The following is a 17,931-nucleotide window of genomic DNA, read 5'->3' as shown; positions in this document are numbered from 1 at the left end:
TGATACAGACACTAACAGTGCCACCGTCACTAAAACGCACTGTGACGGAGCAACGCTGCACGTCACAGCGAAACACAACGCAACACAACACAGCACACACAAAGAGTCACGTGCACATCACCGGCAGTTGCACATCGCCGGCTAACTGTCCATTGTTCACACACTTGTAAGTTCACAGATCCTACTCACTGCGCCATGGAGGTTCCAAGTGTTCCCTGAGGAATGCAGTGATGGGTAGGGAAACACCAGGTAACACTGAAGTCCGTTTATTGAAGGATAGGAGAAATACAAGTGGTGACTAGCGTGTGCCATGCACGGCCCACGAAGTCAGACTGAGACTGCCTTGCCATATGGCAGCCTCGAGGCAATGTTGCCACATAACACGTGCAGTGTTGCCACGTAATTACATATATAAATGCTACTCGGCACAGTAGCTTATTTACAAGGTTGCTACTTGGCACAGTAGCATAGATACATAACCTACAGGTACAGACGGCCTGATCAGTGTAAGCAGCCGATTGAAGCGTTCCGCTTTCCATCCAGACCAAAAAACCCCATCCTGTTGCCCAGGGACGGCAGAACCGCAGAACTTATTGTACGAGAGTTACATTCGACCAGGGCTGGCTACTCAGGACTCAAGCACACTCTAGCCGCATTACTCGAGACATACTGGATAACCAAGTGCCGTAAGTTGATTGACCGAGTACTACGTACATGAGTAATTTGTCGAAGAAGCAATTGGACGCCTACCCCCCAACGCCGAGTTGACCTGCCAGAAGACCGGGTACATCCAGAAGACCGGCCATTCACCTGCACCGGAGTCGACTGTTTCAGTCTCTTCATGATTAAACAAGGCCGGGCCCGAGCGAAAAGATGGGTATGTTTGTTTACATGTCTGGCCACCCGAGCTATACACCTGGAAGTCCTCACCTCATTGGACACAGACTCATTCATCAACGCCATGACGAGCTCCACATCCCACAGAGGACCTCCCAAGCGCATCAGGTCCGAGAATGGAACCAACATGATTGGAGCGAACAGAGAACTTCAGGAGGAGGTGAGTAAGTGGAACAGCAGTGACAATGTTAGGAACACACTCTTGCAGAGACAAATAGAATGGGAGTTCAACCCCCCGACTGCCTCTCACATGGGCGGAGTGTGGGAGCGTCAGATCCGCACGGTGAAGAAGGTACTCCAGCAGGTGATGGGCACACAGGTACTGGACGAAGAGCGACTCCACACCCTGTTCTGTGCCATGGAAGAGATCGTCAACAGGAGGCCCATCAACCCAGTATCAGACGACCCGAGAGACCTCGAAGCACTCACGCCGCTTCACCTATTGCGAATGCACGCAGGAACCCTGCCCACTGGAGGCGATCAGTCCATAGCAGAAACGTACCAACGAAGATGGAAGCATGCTCAATTTATTGCAGACCAATTCTGGAAGAGGTGGGTGAAGGAATATCTCCCGACACTACGGCGGCGACAGAAGCACTTCCAGTCGCGTAGTTGCGGGGTGTCGGGTATGCTGAAGGTCCGTCCGTCGACTGTCGAGTCACTCACCAGTTCTCAGTAGACTGTATCGGCAGACTGTAGTACCCACGTTTTGACTATAACCGCCCAATGAACGACTGTTGGATAAGGAAACCCTTGCACGTAGGATTGTTCTTTATTCGGTCAAAACCTGCAGAGTACAAATTTTCATATGTTATGTATAAGATAATTAATTCAATCGTATGTCCCATCACTATTAATGACTACATATAATATATTTGAGTAGAGTAGGGTGTTAAACCATATAAAACTTAGGTGTTTCGGATCTAATGTAGGACTTATTAACTCCCTGACTTGATAGTTCACTGGACGGCTGGAGACTGCTCGAGCTAGTCAGCCGGAGGCGAGGGCCAGCTATTTCACTTAACACCTCGTTGTCAACACTCCCTCTGTCTCTCTCCTGCCCCCCCCCCTTCTCTCTCTCTCTCTCTCTCTCTCTCGTTCTCTCTCCTTCCCTCCTAGTTTATTCTACTGTGGCTGTAACAGTCATCATATATGGACATCCTCTCCCAAGGAGTCAATGGATGCTAGGAAGGGTTTTGGAGGTGGTACAGGGTGATGACGGCCTGGTGCAGTGTGCCAAAGTGAAGACAAAAGACTCTGTGTTAATACGCCCAGTGGCAAAGCTCTGCCAATTGGAGGGAGTCGGAGAGTGAGACTCCCGGCAAATAATGGGTTTCGAGCAAGCTCGACAAGGGGAGTGTTACCGCCACAGTAGGATAAACTAGAAGAGAGAGAGAGAGAGAGAGAGAGAGAGAGAGAGAGAGAGAGAGAGAGAGTTTACGACGAATTTTGCTGTGGTGTTAAATGTGAAACAGATGGCGCCTCGTCTTGCGGCTGGCTAACTCACTCTTTCTGTGGGGTGCAGAAGACAGTCTCTAGCCGTCCAGGGAGCTAACAAGTCCTACCTTTGATCCGAAACACGTAAGTCTTATATGGTTTAATACCCTACTCTCCTCAAATTGATATAATATGTAGTTGTTAATAGTGAAGGAAACGTATGAGTAATTCAATTATCTCATATGCAGCATATGTAATTTATAATCTGTAGGTTTTGACCGAATAAAGAACAATCGTGTTCTATGTGTAAGGGTCTCATTATCCCACATCACCCAACGGGCAGTTATAGGCAAATAACGTGCTGTGTGTGGAGCAGTCACAAGCTTTCAATAAGACTGGCATTGTGAATTGTAAGAACAAGTGGAATAATAATATTGAAATATCACTTTCCATCAACTATTCCAAAAGACAGGAGTTGCCTTCTCGAATATGTCTGTCTCGTTTCACTATCTTTAACATCATCTTCTTTCAGACCTGATGTCTTGGATGTTTCTCTTAACTGCTTCCATCCATATTAACTTCTGCCGTCACCATTAACTCCTCCCTCATCCCATGCCCTCTTGATCGCCTTTCACTCCTCCCGTCGTTCCATATTATCAAACAACCTCAGCTTTGCCTCTCCCATCTTACACATTATTTGTCACTCCTGCTCTTGTTATAATATTTCTTATTTTTTTCAATATCTCCCTGCATGACACTCCCAATATCATTCTCTTATTTCTCTCTAACAACTCCTACTTTTCTCAGTGTCCACCCTTTTACTCTATATTTAATCGACGCCTAATCATTGTCTTACACATTTTTAATCTGAAATGCCTTGATATCCTTGCCACCACAACTTCAACTTTCCTTCCACCCGCCCTTACCCAATCCTTCAATTCCTCTTTAAAACCGAGCCCAGTGTCCATATGCATCATTCCCATCACCCCTCGCATTTCTTATTCACAATACTGATCTCATTCCCTCCCATCTTGCTACACACGACAACCTTACTGACTTCCATCAGTCTTCACTTCCTCCCCTAACCTCTTGTCTACTTTCCACTCCAGTTCCTCGAAATTAGCCTCCTGGTATTTTCCACAACATAAACTATAGCACGATCACCCTTATCCTTCAGTAATGCGGGATCTCCTCGCTGAACTCAACATCAGTTCAGTTTGGGTCATAAGGCTAACATATAAATGACTCAATAGTAGCTAATTCATCATCATTCAAAGGCTGGAAAGGGGAGTGGAAACTTTCACAAGTGTTTCTGTAACTTCTGGGTACCTTAGCCAGGTGTTCCACCAAATACGTTTACCTTTATTCTTGAATCTATTTGAAGTATAACACCCTAATATGGCGTGGAACATTAGTAGTGCAAGGCAGTGTTCTGGACCAAGGTGTTGATAGAGGCGGTGAACATGTAACACGTTCTGATGTTTTTCACTACCAGAAGCAATCCACACTTCAATGCTAGGATTTACTACTGTAATCGTTGGAACTACCCCAAGAGTATGATTAGAACGACTGTATCTCCTGTGCGGAGGAGAACAGAGTTACGTTCCTGAAGGACATGGACAAGATACACAACAATTCTCGAGTCATCTTCTTCGTGATTACAAGTCTCTGTCATACTACTTCCATGCCCCAAATGCACAACACAGTCATCTGAAGTTAAATACAAATCCTTGATGTTGTTGCTGTGGAGACCCTGAGGCAGCATTCTCATTTACCTCATGGTTAATCTGGCACTGGATGGAAAGATAAATGTGTGTGTGTGTGTGTGTGTATGTGTGTTACAGCATTAGCTGCATGGAGTATAACTGTCAATCTCCATACCAAATACAGGGGTATATGAAAATCGGAGTTGTAGTTACAGAGATAAACACCATTCCAATGACGGCCCTGCGTGGTGGCGGCCATTTTGATTTTTGCTGATTAGGGTGTGTTAATGAGGTCTAAAGTTTGTGCCCTTCATCATATGCTGAAGAGGATATATCAAAGATTATCGGGCCAAGTTTAGTGATTTCTTTCCAAAGTGCACTCTCTCGCCCAATTTGGACCCTAAGAGGGTGGACTAAATGTTCGTGTTTGAAGTGCATAAAAGAGGGTAATATTATGTTTAACCTTTATTATATGCCTGGACCAAGGAACTGAATAAGTTTCTTTATTCAGAAATATAATAAGTAAGTTTTGTTAAGCAATATAATGGAATTACTGACCTGAAATATTTATTTTAATTACCTCTCTTTTTTAATTTTAATAATAACGTACATGTTACTTTCTGATAAAGGTTTGAATAAACTATATATGTTATTATGCAAAGAATATATATTGTTACTCTGTATTAACTCTCTTCATTATATTAATTTTTGGATGATTTTGTTTTTTTTTAATCTAATTTTATTTATAGATCTTATGGTTGACAAAACCTCGTAATACCTTGAAATAAAAATGTTTTTTCTTGATAAAATCTTTATTTGACACCAATATGGTTTTTGTAACACCTCCAGTTACTGTTTCAGGTTCTGGCATATTATGAACTTGAATGGTCACATTATTTGGGGTTAGATTTTTGGAGCACCTTCCGATTCGTGTTCTTTGAGTCAAAATCTATAAGATCATGAAGACAAATCGCTTTTCACAAACGTCGTAGCAAAGTGTCAATTCTTAGTGTGTGGGCTCGTCTCCACTATTACGTTTTGCATGAATATCAATGCATTGGCAATGGCCGCTGCTGCTGGCATATACCAACAGTTTCGTTGATGTTCACCAAAAGGTAAGATATTACTTATATAAATCTCACTAATATGGGAGCCTTTGACTATTGTATTTCCTCGTAAGTCACTAATACTAACATACTTAACACTCACAACATTTATATAGGGCAGAGTATAATCATGTGAACCATCAAAACCTCGTAAGATAACTTTCTCTTAACAAGGGATGTGAAAACCCACCTAACTGGCTGACTAAACGTACTGTACAAAATTAATTTTACCGTAAGTAAATTTGCTTTTTCATCCCTTGCCCTAGGGGTTAACAATGCAGGACTTGTTGCTTGTGTATGAATGTTTAAGTTATGTGTAGCAGCGGCAGGAAAGCCATCTTGGTAATCCACGCCAGGCTCAATCTTACAAGGTGAAGGTGCTGGGTGTAAGCTGGTGTAAGCTTGGCTCACACTCGGTTACCAAACAACAGGTCATAAGTAAACAACTACATCTGAGACATTAAGCTTGTGTTTATTAACGTTTACTTTTAATTTCTTATTCAACAACTTTTAACAGGATAGATAATTCTGGAATTTCTCTCGAGAAACTACTTCAATGGAGGACGACTTTCATTACTCTTTTATCTGAAAGAAATTGCAAAACCTACTCTAAAATTAGATGTGCATTCCCCTTCAACCCGACTTTATGTACACTAAGGTCATTCAACATTACTCAAAACTCCGTCATACTGCACTTACCGACAAGCCCGTAGAGGGTAGCGAGCAACACAGACACCATGTATATAACATTAGTGTACCGATAGTGCAGACGAAACACCAAGTTCTCCACAACTGGCTTCATGTCCACTTTTATTTTTATTTTCGTTAATGATCGGAACGCCATTGTCGCTGTTTCTCTCCCACACGTCTAAGAATAGTAACCAACCTAATGGTCTGTCTCACTAAACTCTGTTCAGCGCAAACACAACTCACTTCTTGGTCGACAAAGAAAAAATTTTGACAATTGATTTGATTAATTTGTTATTGTTGTGGTGGTGGTGATTTAACCACAGTGTTCAGGAGAGAATAGGTCAGGTTCTGTTAGACAGTATGTTAGAGAGTCCCTCCTTCTCCCCAAAGATCAAGAGCGACTGTCTCTGCTGTAATTAATAATATGTGAAATGTAATCTAATCGATCATCTGATAATTTAATTACCTAACCAGACACATATCTAGGTGATGCGACACTTACCAGCAGTTGTCATCCCAACAATCTCATCTTTGATTTTCGTATCGCTCTCAATATACAGTTTAATATTTATCTACTTAAGTTTCAGTTCATACATATATTAATTTGTCCTTACCAGGAGTTACACTCTAACCAAACTATCTACGTATCATAATATTTTACTTTTTCAGAGAATACCATAGAGTGCTGCTTGGCCGATTGTGGGGTCTAGAGTGCTGCTTGGCCGATTGTGGGGTCCAGAGTGCTGCATGGCTGGTTGTGAGGTCCATAGTGCTGATTGGCTGATTGTGAGGTCCAGAGTGCTGCTTGGCTGATTGTGCGGTCTAGAGTCCTGCTTGGCCGATTGTGGGGTTTAGAGTGCTGCTTGGCTGATTGTAAGGTCCAGAGTGCTGCTTGGCTGCTTGTGAGGTCCAGAGTGCAGCTTGGCTGATTGTGAGGTCTAGAATGCTGCTTGGCCGAGTGTGAGGTACAGAGGACTTCTAGGTCGAGTGTTAGTTCCAGAGTGCTGCTTGGGTGATTGTGAGGTCCAGAGTGCTGCTTGACCGAGTGTGAGGTCCAGAGTGCTACTTGGCCGATTGTGGGACCCGGGGTACTGCAAGTCCCAGTAAGTGTTGTGTGATACCCTGGGTAGTGCTTGGTTTAGTAAGTGTTTTATGGGGTCCGGGGTACTTCCTGACCCCGTAAGTGTTGTGTGGGGCCCGCGGTGATGCCTGGCACAGTGTCATGCCATGACTGTGGGCCAGCTGGTTAAGGACTCGTTGGGCTGGTTCAAGCAGCAATTACTGACGTCAATCAACGTTACAGCTCGTCTTAGCGGGACTGGCCAGTGAGACGGGACGACGAGGTGGTGTGACGAGGGTGAGCTAGCGGCCGTCGACCGTTACCTCCGGGAGTCCGACTGCTGGCCTGGCCCTGTCAACACACTCTGCCGCGAGCCGTGTGCTGTGGGAGACTTGCCATGAGCCGTGTGCTGAGTGAATGTTGCCGTAAGCCGTGGGCCGTGTGCTGTGGGAATGCTGCCGTAAGCCGTGTGCTGTGGGAGTACTGCCGTGAGCCGTGTGTTGTGGGAGTACTACCGTGAGCCGTGTGCTGTGGGAGTGCAGCCGTGCTTCGTAGGAATCCTGCCTTGAACCGTGTGCTGTGGAAGTCCTGCCGTGAACCATGGGCTGTGGGAGTACTGCCGTGAGCCGTATGCTGTGGGAGTCCTGCCGTGAACCGTGTGTTGTGGGAATGCTGCCGTGTGTCATTACCAGTGTTGTGTGTTTTGATTATTAAATAGTTAAGTCCACCCTTACACGTTGTTAATACCAACGCTATTATTCTATTGGAAATAGTATAACAATTGGCACCCGAATAAGGACAACGTTTGGGTGGACTTTTTGATGAAACTGTGTGGATTTAGATTGGTTACGGTTACGGCTGTGGTAAGGCAGGAAAGATGTTTACCTCAGAATTATTTGAGGAGGCAAAGCTGATGGGGATCAGTGAACCTACTGAAATTAGAAATTATGTGTTGACTAGGCAAGCCGATGAATGTCAGGATAGAGCCAAGGAACGGGAAGAGCGAGCCAAAGAACGAGAAGAGCAAGAAAAGCTTTTCCTTTACGAGCTTGAAGTTTGGAGAATTAGAAGTGAGGAAGCTGAGAAAGCCAGGAAACACGAACTGGCGATCACAACAATTAAACAGGATTCCCCCGCCCAGACGCCTGCCGTATCCTCATTACCTCGCGTAAAACTACCAATGTTCGACGAGCAACAAACCATAGAACCATACATACAACGGTTTGAGGATCTGGCAGAGCTCTACAGTTTCAGCGAGTCTATGAAATGTCTCCACTTCATGAGCTTGGTCGAGGGAAAGCCACTGGAGATCCTGCATCGTATCAGCAGTAATGAGAAGACATATAACATGATAAAGTCAGCTCTTCTTAAGGCTGATGGGGTAAAAGTAGACCAAGCAAGATCCCAGTTTCCTGGTGCTACGATGCAGGACAAGAGGACCGCTACTCAGTTTGCGGTCCGTCTCACTGCTTATTCAAACCAATGGATCAGCATGGACGAAACACCAGATACCAAAAGGGAATGAAGGATTTTATGTTATGCAATCAATTTGAAAATTCTTGCCCAACCGAGCTGAAAAACCGGACGCTCACTTTTCTGCATATGGCTACCAACCAAGGAAAGAGTGGCAAGGTAAGAAACCATTAGCACCTCCCCAGTACAAAGATCAGTCACAGCAAGGAAACCAGTATCTTTATCGTCAACAACATCCGTCATATCAGACTTAAAAGAGGGACCAGACTAAATGGCGCTCAGGGTTTAATCACAGTGATATCCGACAACAGAAAACCGCCGCCACTGCGTTCCACCACAACGAGGATCCTGAACCCTTTTAGAAGTTACAACCTCCACCTCAGGATGACTTAGAACAAAGGCATCACAAGTTTTGACTCGCAGCCGCCTCCAAACACTCTCGTCACTGGCACGCCAACTTCCTTATCCAGCCTGCGTATGTAGGAAACCAAGCAGTCAGTGTTATGAGGGACAACGGATCCTCGAGCTGCGTGGTGAAGAAGACCTTGGTACTAAACCATCAGTTCACCGGTGGGCAGATTCACGTCAAGATGATTGACGAATCTATAACAACTGTGTCCACAGAGTGTGTTGTATATGTTTGGGGATAATTAACTGGAAATAATTATCCCATGTTGGGTAGTGGACCCATGTATTGGTTGGTCTCAATATTAACATGTTGTATGTTGCGAGTGCATCCCATATGCACTACCAATAGTCTGTGAAGTATCATAAGTAAGTTTGTCTTATAACTGGATGTAATGAAAAGTACCTAGTAATGGGGGAGGAGTAAAATTGTCCACTTTGGACTATGAGTAAAGCCTTGTAATTGTACTATAATGCCACGTACCACCAGTAGGTGTGAGAAGTAAAGCAGTCTGCAAGGAGTTGTCATATATCTATGTATTGTGAGTAGTGCCAAGGAACTGGTCCTGCTATGTAATGTACAGTAATGTAACACCAGTAAGGTTATGTGCAGTGAGAGCACAGGATCTGAGTACATTGCAGTTGAGTAAAAATAAGAAAATACTGAGTCTGCAATAAGCCGAGGAGTTGCCCCTTGGAGTTATATGTTAATTATTATCTTTTTCCCTTTGATTTCATACTAATAAACCTGTTCTTTGAGTATTTTAGGAGTTTTTATTTTTCCCGCAGTATTTCACCTTTATTTCCAACAAGTGACTTGTTATCAGAATTACAATATCCATGTGCCTAGACCCTCGACATGCTACCAAAAAGAACTGAGGTTATGAAGTTAACCAGTGAACTGAAGTAAGTAGAAAGAACAATTGAAAGAAAGAACTAAGACAAGAAAAGTAAGAGTAAGATAAGGGTGGCAGGTGAGTAGAGAGTAACCTCCGCTCATACAACTGTGCCTGAAGAAAGAGTGCACATGGAATCGCCGTTCTTCACTGGTTGGATTAATGCAGCAGTTATATCCGAGCCTATTTCTGAAGTGATAATTGGGAACATTAAATGGGTTAGGAGTAGCTTCTTCATGGATGCGACCACCCAGACTTCTGCTGCCGCCGTGACCCGGCAGGCGGCTCGAGCACAACCACATGCCATTCCACTGGTCGTTACGGCGCCTTTCGACCTCATGGACAGTCAAGACGTACTGACAGAACAAGAGACAGACTCCACGCTCAATACGGTACGAAAGAACTTACTGGCAGGGACAGTTAGAAATTCTTATGGCAACCGAACAATATTTGTCAGGAAAAGGGACCGTTTGTATTGTGAGGAACGCCTCCAGTTTGTGGTTCCCACTAAATACCGTAAGATAGTGTTTGAGATGGTTCACTGTGCTGCTCTCGGTGGTCATATGGGGTACAAAAAACTCTTGATTGCGTACAGGCCGTATTCTTCTGGCCTGGCATGGGGAAGGCAGGAGATAGAGAGACTGGTGCGTTCGTGCGATATCTGCCAGAAAACCAGTATTTGTGGACGAGTGAGACCTAGTCCGTCACAGCCTCTGCCAATAATTTCTGAGCCTTTTGAGAGGGGTTGCTGTTGACCTTGTTGGGCCCATCAACCCTAGGGCAAGTGACGGGTCAAAGTATATCCTCACACTCATTGACTTCAGCACGAGGTGGGCCTAAGCCGTACCGCTGAAGAAAATAGAGGCTGTAACCGCTGCCGAAGCAATGATGGAAATATTCTGCAGAATTGGCATTCCCAAGCAAGTGCTAAGCGACAGAGGTAGTCAGTTTACCTCCACCATGATGGAGGAAGTATTCTATCTGCTGTCGGTAAAAGGACTACGCACATCACCCTACCACCCGAGTTGCCTCGGACTATGCGAGCGATTCAATGGGACGCTAAAGAAAATGCTGAGGAAGATGACAGCTGAGCAACCAAAGGAATGGCCTCGCTACATTGCTCCCTTGCTTTTTGCGTTTTGCGAGGTTCTGCAGAGTTCCCTGCTGTATGGGAGAACTGTTCGAGGACCCTGCATGTATTGCGTGAATTATGGGATGACAAGCAGCCTGACCCAGGAGTAAAGACCTCTTACGCCTATGTCATTGACCTCGCTGACCGTCTTCAAGCTACATGTGAGTTGATCAAACAAGAGCTCATCAACGCCCAGTACACTCTGAGGAGCTACTACGATAGGAAAAGAAAGCTTCGTCAGCTGAACGTTGGGGACAAGTGCCTGGTCTTACTCCCCACTGTGCACAACAAACTACTGGCGCAGTGGAAGGGCCTTTACGAGATTATCCAAGTAGGAAATCATCGGAAAAGATTTCACATAAATATGATAAAAAGACACTACTCCAGTGAAGAAGGTATTGCATGGAAATGCATTTCAGAATATTACCAGCAGGATTATCAATACTTAGGAATACCTGGAATCCGTGAATGGTCACCTGAACAACAGCAGTACCTAGAAACAGTGAGGCGTCACTACTGCCCAGATAAATTCATCATTTGTGCAGCCGCCGTGGTCCCTACCAGTGACGACGAACGCGAACTTATCACTGTATAAGCACAAATCTCTCTGACCGGGAGAAAGAACAAGTTATGACCCTTCTACGCCGATTTTCAGATTTTTTTTCGGACAAGCCTAAAGTTGGCCTGGTTGATGATCATACCATACAATTAATTAGTACAACACCTGTTCGGGTAAAACCATCCATCATTCCTCAGAGACTGGTGGAGCCGGTCAAGCAGAAAATTGGACATATGGAAGCAGCAGGCATAATTGAAAAGTCCTCATCATCGTATTGCAGTCCCTTCGTAGTAGTCCAGAAGAGAGATGGAGGTGTGAGACTTTACGGTAATTACCGGCGGGTGAATGCTATCACCAAGGTGAATGCAGAGCCGATGTGTCACCAGAGGGTTATATTCTCCAGACTATCCGGTTCAAATATATTCTCTTCAACCAGACAACCGACCAATTACAGCTTTCAACACTCCTAATGGGCTGTACCTGTATACAGTTCTCCCTTTTGGCTTCGTTAACAGCCCTGCTGTTTTAAACATAGCAATGCAGAAGGTCCTGCAAGATGTTCGCGGAGTGGAAGTCTTCGGGGATGATATCCTCATTCACACTGCCACAATTGAAGAGCATATCATTATCTTTGCGCAAGTTTTTCAGAGGCTTCAAGATTTCAACCTTACAGCTCAGCCCAGGAAATGCGAGATCGGCCGAGATCAAGTTAAATTTTTGGGACACACTGTAGGAGGAGGTAGATGCAGTTGCCAGCGAGACAAGATGAAGAAGGTTCAGGACGCTGAGAGGCCCACCACGAAAAAGAAAGTAAGATCCTTCCTGGGCCTTGCAGGATACTACAGGGATTTCATCCTAAACTTCACAGTGATCGCGCTACCACTCCACGAACTTTTGAAAAAACATGCACCAAACAAATTCAAATGTACATCTCACCACGAAGATGTATTCAACACCTTGAAAAATCTGCTAGGTAAACAACCAATTCTTCAGTTGCCAAATTTGATACACCTTTCATTCTCAGAACAGACACCCCTCAGGAGGGCATCGATGCTGTACTTCTACAAGAAAACGAGGGCGAGGTATATCCAGTGGCATACCACAGCAGAAAACTAAAGCCCGCAGAGAAGAATTACAGCACGGTCGAAAATGAATAACTAGCCATAGTGGCAGGTATGAAGAAATTTTTATTTATATAGTAAAAAAATTTTCTTAGAAACAGATCACATTCCCTTAACAAGCCTCAGCACATCAAATGCAAGTTCAACACGGTGGGCGTTAGACCTCCAGCAATTCAATTTCACGATTCGATATATCAAAGGAAATGGAAATGTCGGAGCTGATCTTGTTTCTAGGCTAATGATGCGGGATATAGACACAAATAATCAGTAGATTAGGTAGGTAGTAGGTAAGAGGCAGCTATCAAACAGGGAGGTACTACGGCCTGGGAAGATTATGTGTTTTCTAATGGTAGACCCTGCTGCCAAATGGCAACACAAAAATTTTGACCAAGTCCCAGGTTGCTTATCTTACTTTCTGCCTCATTCACACACAATTACAGGGTCTCAATTGTTTCTCTTACTTTGACAATACAACATGCAATATATCATTTCTCACTATTGATATTTTTGCTAATTTTTTTTATTTATTTATGGTTGTCATTATTATTATTAATTTATTTTTTATTAAAATTTTGATTCATTATTATAATTACTATTATTATTATAATTATTATTATATTTTCGCCCCCCCCCCAGGCCCCGATGAGGGTCAGTGACCTGTGCTCGGGTGGGCTAATCCTCATAAAAAAAAAAGATGAACCAACGTCGGAAACAAGGCACATAGAATTGTGCCATTTTCCTTTCCTAAAGAAAAATTTATTTTAGCAGGGACGAATGTCATACCATAATTGTGAACCAGCTGGTTAAGGACTCGTTGGGCTGGATCAAGGAGCAATTACTGACGTCAATCAATGTCACAGAGCATCATAGCGGGACTGGCCAATGTGAGGGACTACAGGGTGGTGTAACGAGGGTGAGCTAGCGGCCGCCAACCATCACCTCCGGGATTCCGACTGCTGGCCTGTCCCTGTCAACATTCTCTGCCGTGAGCCGTGTGCTGTGGAAATCCTGCCATGAGCCGTGTGCTGTGGGGGTACTGCCGTGAGCTATGTGCTGTGGGAGTCCTGTCGTGAACCGAGTGCTGTGGGAGTCCTGCCGTGAACCGTGTGTGTTATGAGTGACGGAATAAGGGCCAATTGCAAGAACATTCGTGGTGTATACAATGCTGTGGTAGCCCCATGGTCGGTTTGCAAGAAGTACTCTGGTCTAAAAATAAGAAAAGAAAATATGTACAAATCGTTAATGGAACGTGGGAGATTTCCGTGGTACTGTAGTGGATCCTCCCCCCTACAACTCACAACTGAGCTCCGGCAGCGTGCCTACCAGCCAATCAGCGTACAGCACATGAACATGAAATGCTAGTGACAGGGGGGAAGGAGGTTCAGGGGAAGGATACAGGGAGGATTGAAGTGAATTTTAGGAGGAGAGAATAGGTGCAGTGGCTAAAGACCGCTTGCGTGAGGGAGTATAAGTTGGAGGCAGCAGCAACTCGCCCGGACGCGGCTAGGTAGCAGGATAAATCGTGGCGAAATTCGCCTCCGGGATTATTATAGGGTATTGGCGAGTAGGGTTAAAACCGAGATAAGGAAAGCAAAGAGGAATAATGAGGTAAGGATAGCAAGGTAGGCGTAGACAAACCCCAAAGGTTTCTACCAAATGTATCAAACTAAAACACAAGAAAAGATTGGACCAATACGGTCAGACACGGGCAAGCTCACTGATAGCGATAGAGAAATGAGCATAATTTGAATAAATGTTTTTCAACACTTTTCACCACCGAAAATTTAAACATGATACCAGGGGCACCGACTTTATTCAGAGATAGTGAAGAAAACAAATTAAGCGAGATAGTAGTGACTAGTAACAATGTTAGTAAGCAAATAGACAAACTAAAGCCTAATAAGTCACCTGGTCCCGATGAGATATTTGCCAGAGTATTAAAGGAATGTAAGGAAGAGCTTAGTATGCCCTTAGCAAAGTTGTTTAACATGTCCTTAAAAACAGGTGTAGTACCAGAATCCTGGAGGATAGCGAATGTAATACCGATTTTCAAGAAGGAGTATAGATCACTATCCTCTAACTACCGCCCAATCAGTCTAACATCAATAGTAGGCAAATTACTGGAAGCAATCATTTCAAACTCTATTCGAAATCACCTGGAGAAGCACAGATTGATCAATGATTCCCAGCATGACTTCACAAGCGGACGTTCATGTCTAACTAATCTATTAACATTCTTTTCATCAGTTTTCGAATCGGTGGACGAGGGGCACAATTATGATGTGGTATGTCTCGACTTTAGCAAAGCCTTCGACAGAGTCCCCCACGAAAGACTAATTAGAAAAGTAGAAGTACATGGCATCAAAGGTAATATCCTTAAATGGATTAGGGCGTGGTTACAGGACAGGAAACAGCGAGTGAGCATTAATGGCACTAAGTCCCATTGGAGCAACATCACAAGTGGAGTTCCCCAAGCCTCAATACTTGGACCATTATTATTTATTATATACATAAACGACATAGATTTTGGCATAGACAGCAACATAAGCAAATTTCCTGATGACACTAAAATAGGACGTGTTATTAAATCTGACGAGGACTCCACAAAACTACAGGGAGATCTAAACAAATTTTTCGAATGGTCTGAAAAATGGCAGATGAAATTCAACGTGGACAAATGTAAAGTACTCAGTATAGGAGATGTAAACAGGGAAACCAGATACCAGATGAACAACGATGCCATAGAGAAATCCGACTGCAAAAGAGATTTAGGAGTAATGATAAGTAGGAACCTTAAGCCAAGTAAACAATGTGTTTTTGCTCGTAACAAGGCCAATAAAGTACTTGGGTTCATACAAAGGAGTGTTAGTTACACGACTAGCGAGGTCATCCTAAAACTGTATCTTGCTCTTGTGAGACCACACCTGGATTACGCAGTTCAGTTCTGGTCACCGTATTACAGAATGGATATAGAATCTTTGGAAAGAATTCAGAGGATAATGACAAGACTAATCCCTGGCATTAGGAACCTTGAGTACAGAGACAGGTTAAACCATCTTAATTTGCACTCCCTCGAGAGACGTAGAGCGAGGGGCGACCTGATAGAGGTGTATAAGTGGAAGGCAGGGCTAAACAAAGGGGGCATTACAAAGGTACTCAAACTATCCAACCAAGAGCGAACTCATAACAATGGTTTTAAATTAGACAAATTTAGATTTAGGCGTGAAATAGGTAAACACTGGTTTGGAAACAGAGTAGTGGATGAATGGAACAAGTTACCAAATATCATCATTAACTCGAATACGCTGAATAGCTTCAAACATATGTTGGATGCTCATATGAGCAATAGGGGTTGGGTGTAAACGGGACTGCCCAGTATGGGCCAATAGGCCCGCTGCAGTTTCCTCCATTCTTATGTTCTTATAAACGGGACTGCCCAGTATGGGCCAATAGGCCCGCTGCAGTTTCCTCCATTCTTATGTTCTTAACAAGCTTAGCAACCTTGTAGTAAGTGCTGCAACGCTGGAAAGTTTCAAAGGGAGGCTGGATAGATTCATGGATGATAGAGAGTGGTAGTAACTCTCGACAGGAGCTGCCATGCACAGGCCAACTGGCCTATTGCAGACTCCTTACTTTCTTATGTTCTTATATTCTTATGTCCATTCATTCGTGTTTGGGTCTTGTTGTTCGTCTTCCTCGTGTGTTATGTCCTCATAGGTGTGGAAGAAGTCGGAGACGGTGAGGTTGACCACGTGGGCTTCAGCTCCACGGGCCTCGTGGTGTTCTTGATTCTGTGTGGTGGGTGTCTTTACATGAGTTTTCTTTTCTTGGTTTTTCTTTTCTACTGGTTTTTTCTTGTCTTGGGAGCGTACAGCAAGGAGGGCCTCTTTGTAGCTCAGTTTCTTGTTGAGTCGAGCCTTGGCTATCCTGCATTCTTCCTTCCATTTCGGGCAGATCCGATCGGCGGAGGAATGTGGGCCGCAACAGGCAGCGAATTTTTTTACTGTGTTGGGGCAGACCGTGTAGCGGTGTCCAGGGCTGCCGCACAGGGAGCAGGTGTCCTCCTGCGCCTCACACTTAAGAACATAAAAATATAAGAATGGGGGAAACTGCAGCGGGCCTATTGGCTCATACTGGGCAGTCCCGTTTACACCCAACCCCTATTGCTCATATAAGCATCCAACCTATGTTTGAAGCTATTCAGCGTATTCGAGTTAATGATGATATTTGGTAACTTGTTCCATTCATCCACTACTCTGTTTCCAAACCAGTGTTTACCTATTTCACGCCTAAATCTAAATTTGTCTAATTTAAAACCATTGTTACGAGTTCGCTCCTGGTTGGATAGTTTGAGTACCTTTGTAATGTCCCCTTTGTTTAGCCCTGCCTTCCACTTATACACCTCTATCAGGTCGCCCCTCACTCTACGTCTCTCGAGGGAGTGCAAATTAAGATGCTTTAACCTGTCTCTATACTGAAGGTTCCTCATACCCGGGATTAGTCTTGTCATTCTCCTCTGAATTCTTTCCAAGGATTCAATATCCATTCTGTAGTACGGTGACCAGAACTGAACTGCGTAATCCAGGTGTGGTCTCACAAGAACAAGATACAGTTTTAGGATGACCTCGCCAGTCTTGTAACTAACACTCCTTTGTATGAACCCAAGTACTTTATTAGCCTTGTTACGAGCAAAAACACATTGTTTTCTTGGCTTAAGGTTCCTACTTATCATTACTCCTAAATCTCTCTCGCAGTCGGATTTCTCTATGGCATCGTTGTTCATCTGGTATCTGGTTTCCCTGTTTACATCTCCTATACTGAGTACTTTACATTTGTCCACGTTGAATTTCTTCTCCCATTTATCAGACCATTCGAAAAATTTGTTTAGATCTTCCTGTAGTTTTGTGGAGTCCTCGTCAGATTTAATAACACGTCCTATTTTAGTGTCATTAGCAAATTTGCTTATGTTGCTGTCTATGCCGATATCTATGTCGTTTATGTATATAATAAATAATAATGGTCCAAGTACTGAACCTTGGGGAACTCCACTTGTGACGTTGCTCCAATGGGACTTAGTGCCATTAATGCTCACTCGCTGTTTCATGTCCTGTAACCACGCCCTAATCCATTTAAGGATATTACCTTTGATGCCATGTGCTTCTACCTTTCCAATTAGTCTTTCGTGGGGGACTCTGTCGAAGGCTTTGCTAAAGTCGAGATATACCACATCATAATTGTGCCCCTCGTCCACCGATTCGAAAACTGATGAAAAGAATGTTAATAGATTAGTTAGACATGAACGTCCGCTTGTGAAGCCATGCTGGGAATCATTGATCAATCTGTGCTTCTCCAGGTGATTTCGAATAGAGTTTGAAATGATTGCTTCCAGTAATTTGCCTACTATTGATGTTAAACTGGTTGGGTGGTAGTTAGAGGATAGTGATCTATC

The 17,931-nt window shown here is 44.0% G+C and overlaps 1 protein-coding gene across 1 annotated transcript in view; it reads right to left on the bottom strand.

Annotated features, from left to right (window-relative positions):
- The window catches only part of LOC121854191 (innexin inx2-like), a 96,005-nt gene extending 89,773 nt beyond the window's left edge, over window positions 1-6,232 (bottom strand). Inside the window, exon 1 of the mRNA XM_042348719.1 lies at window positions 5,846-6,232. Within this exon, the coding sequence (XP_042204653.1) occupies window positions 5,846-5,990 (145 nt within the window). The 5' untranslated portion in view covers window positions 5,991-6,232. The remainder of the gene's footprint in view (window positions 1-5,845) is intronic.
- Window positions 6,233-17,931: the final 11,699 nt, after the last annotated feature.

This window comes from Homarus americanus, unplaced genomic scaffold (genome assembly GCF_018991925.1).
Source record: "Homarus americanus isolate GMGI-L3 unplaced genomic scaffold, GMGI_Hamer_2.0 scaffold51859, whole genome shotgun sequence".
Lineage (NCBI taxonomy): Eukaryota > Metazoa > Arthropoda > Malacostraca > Decapoda > Nephropidae > Homarus > Homarus americanus.
The sequence above is the reverse complement of the archived record's forward strand: the minus strand, read 5'-3'. Positions and strand labels throughout refer to the sequence as shown.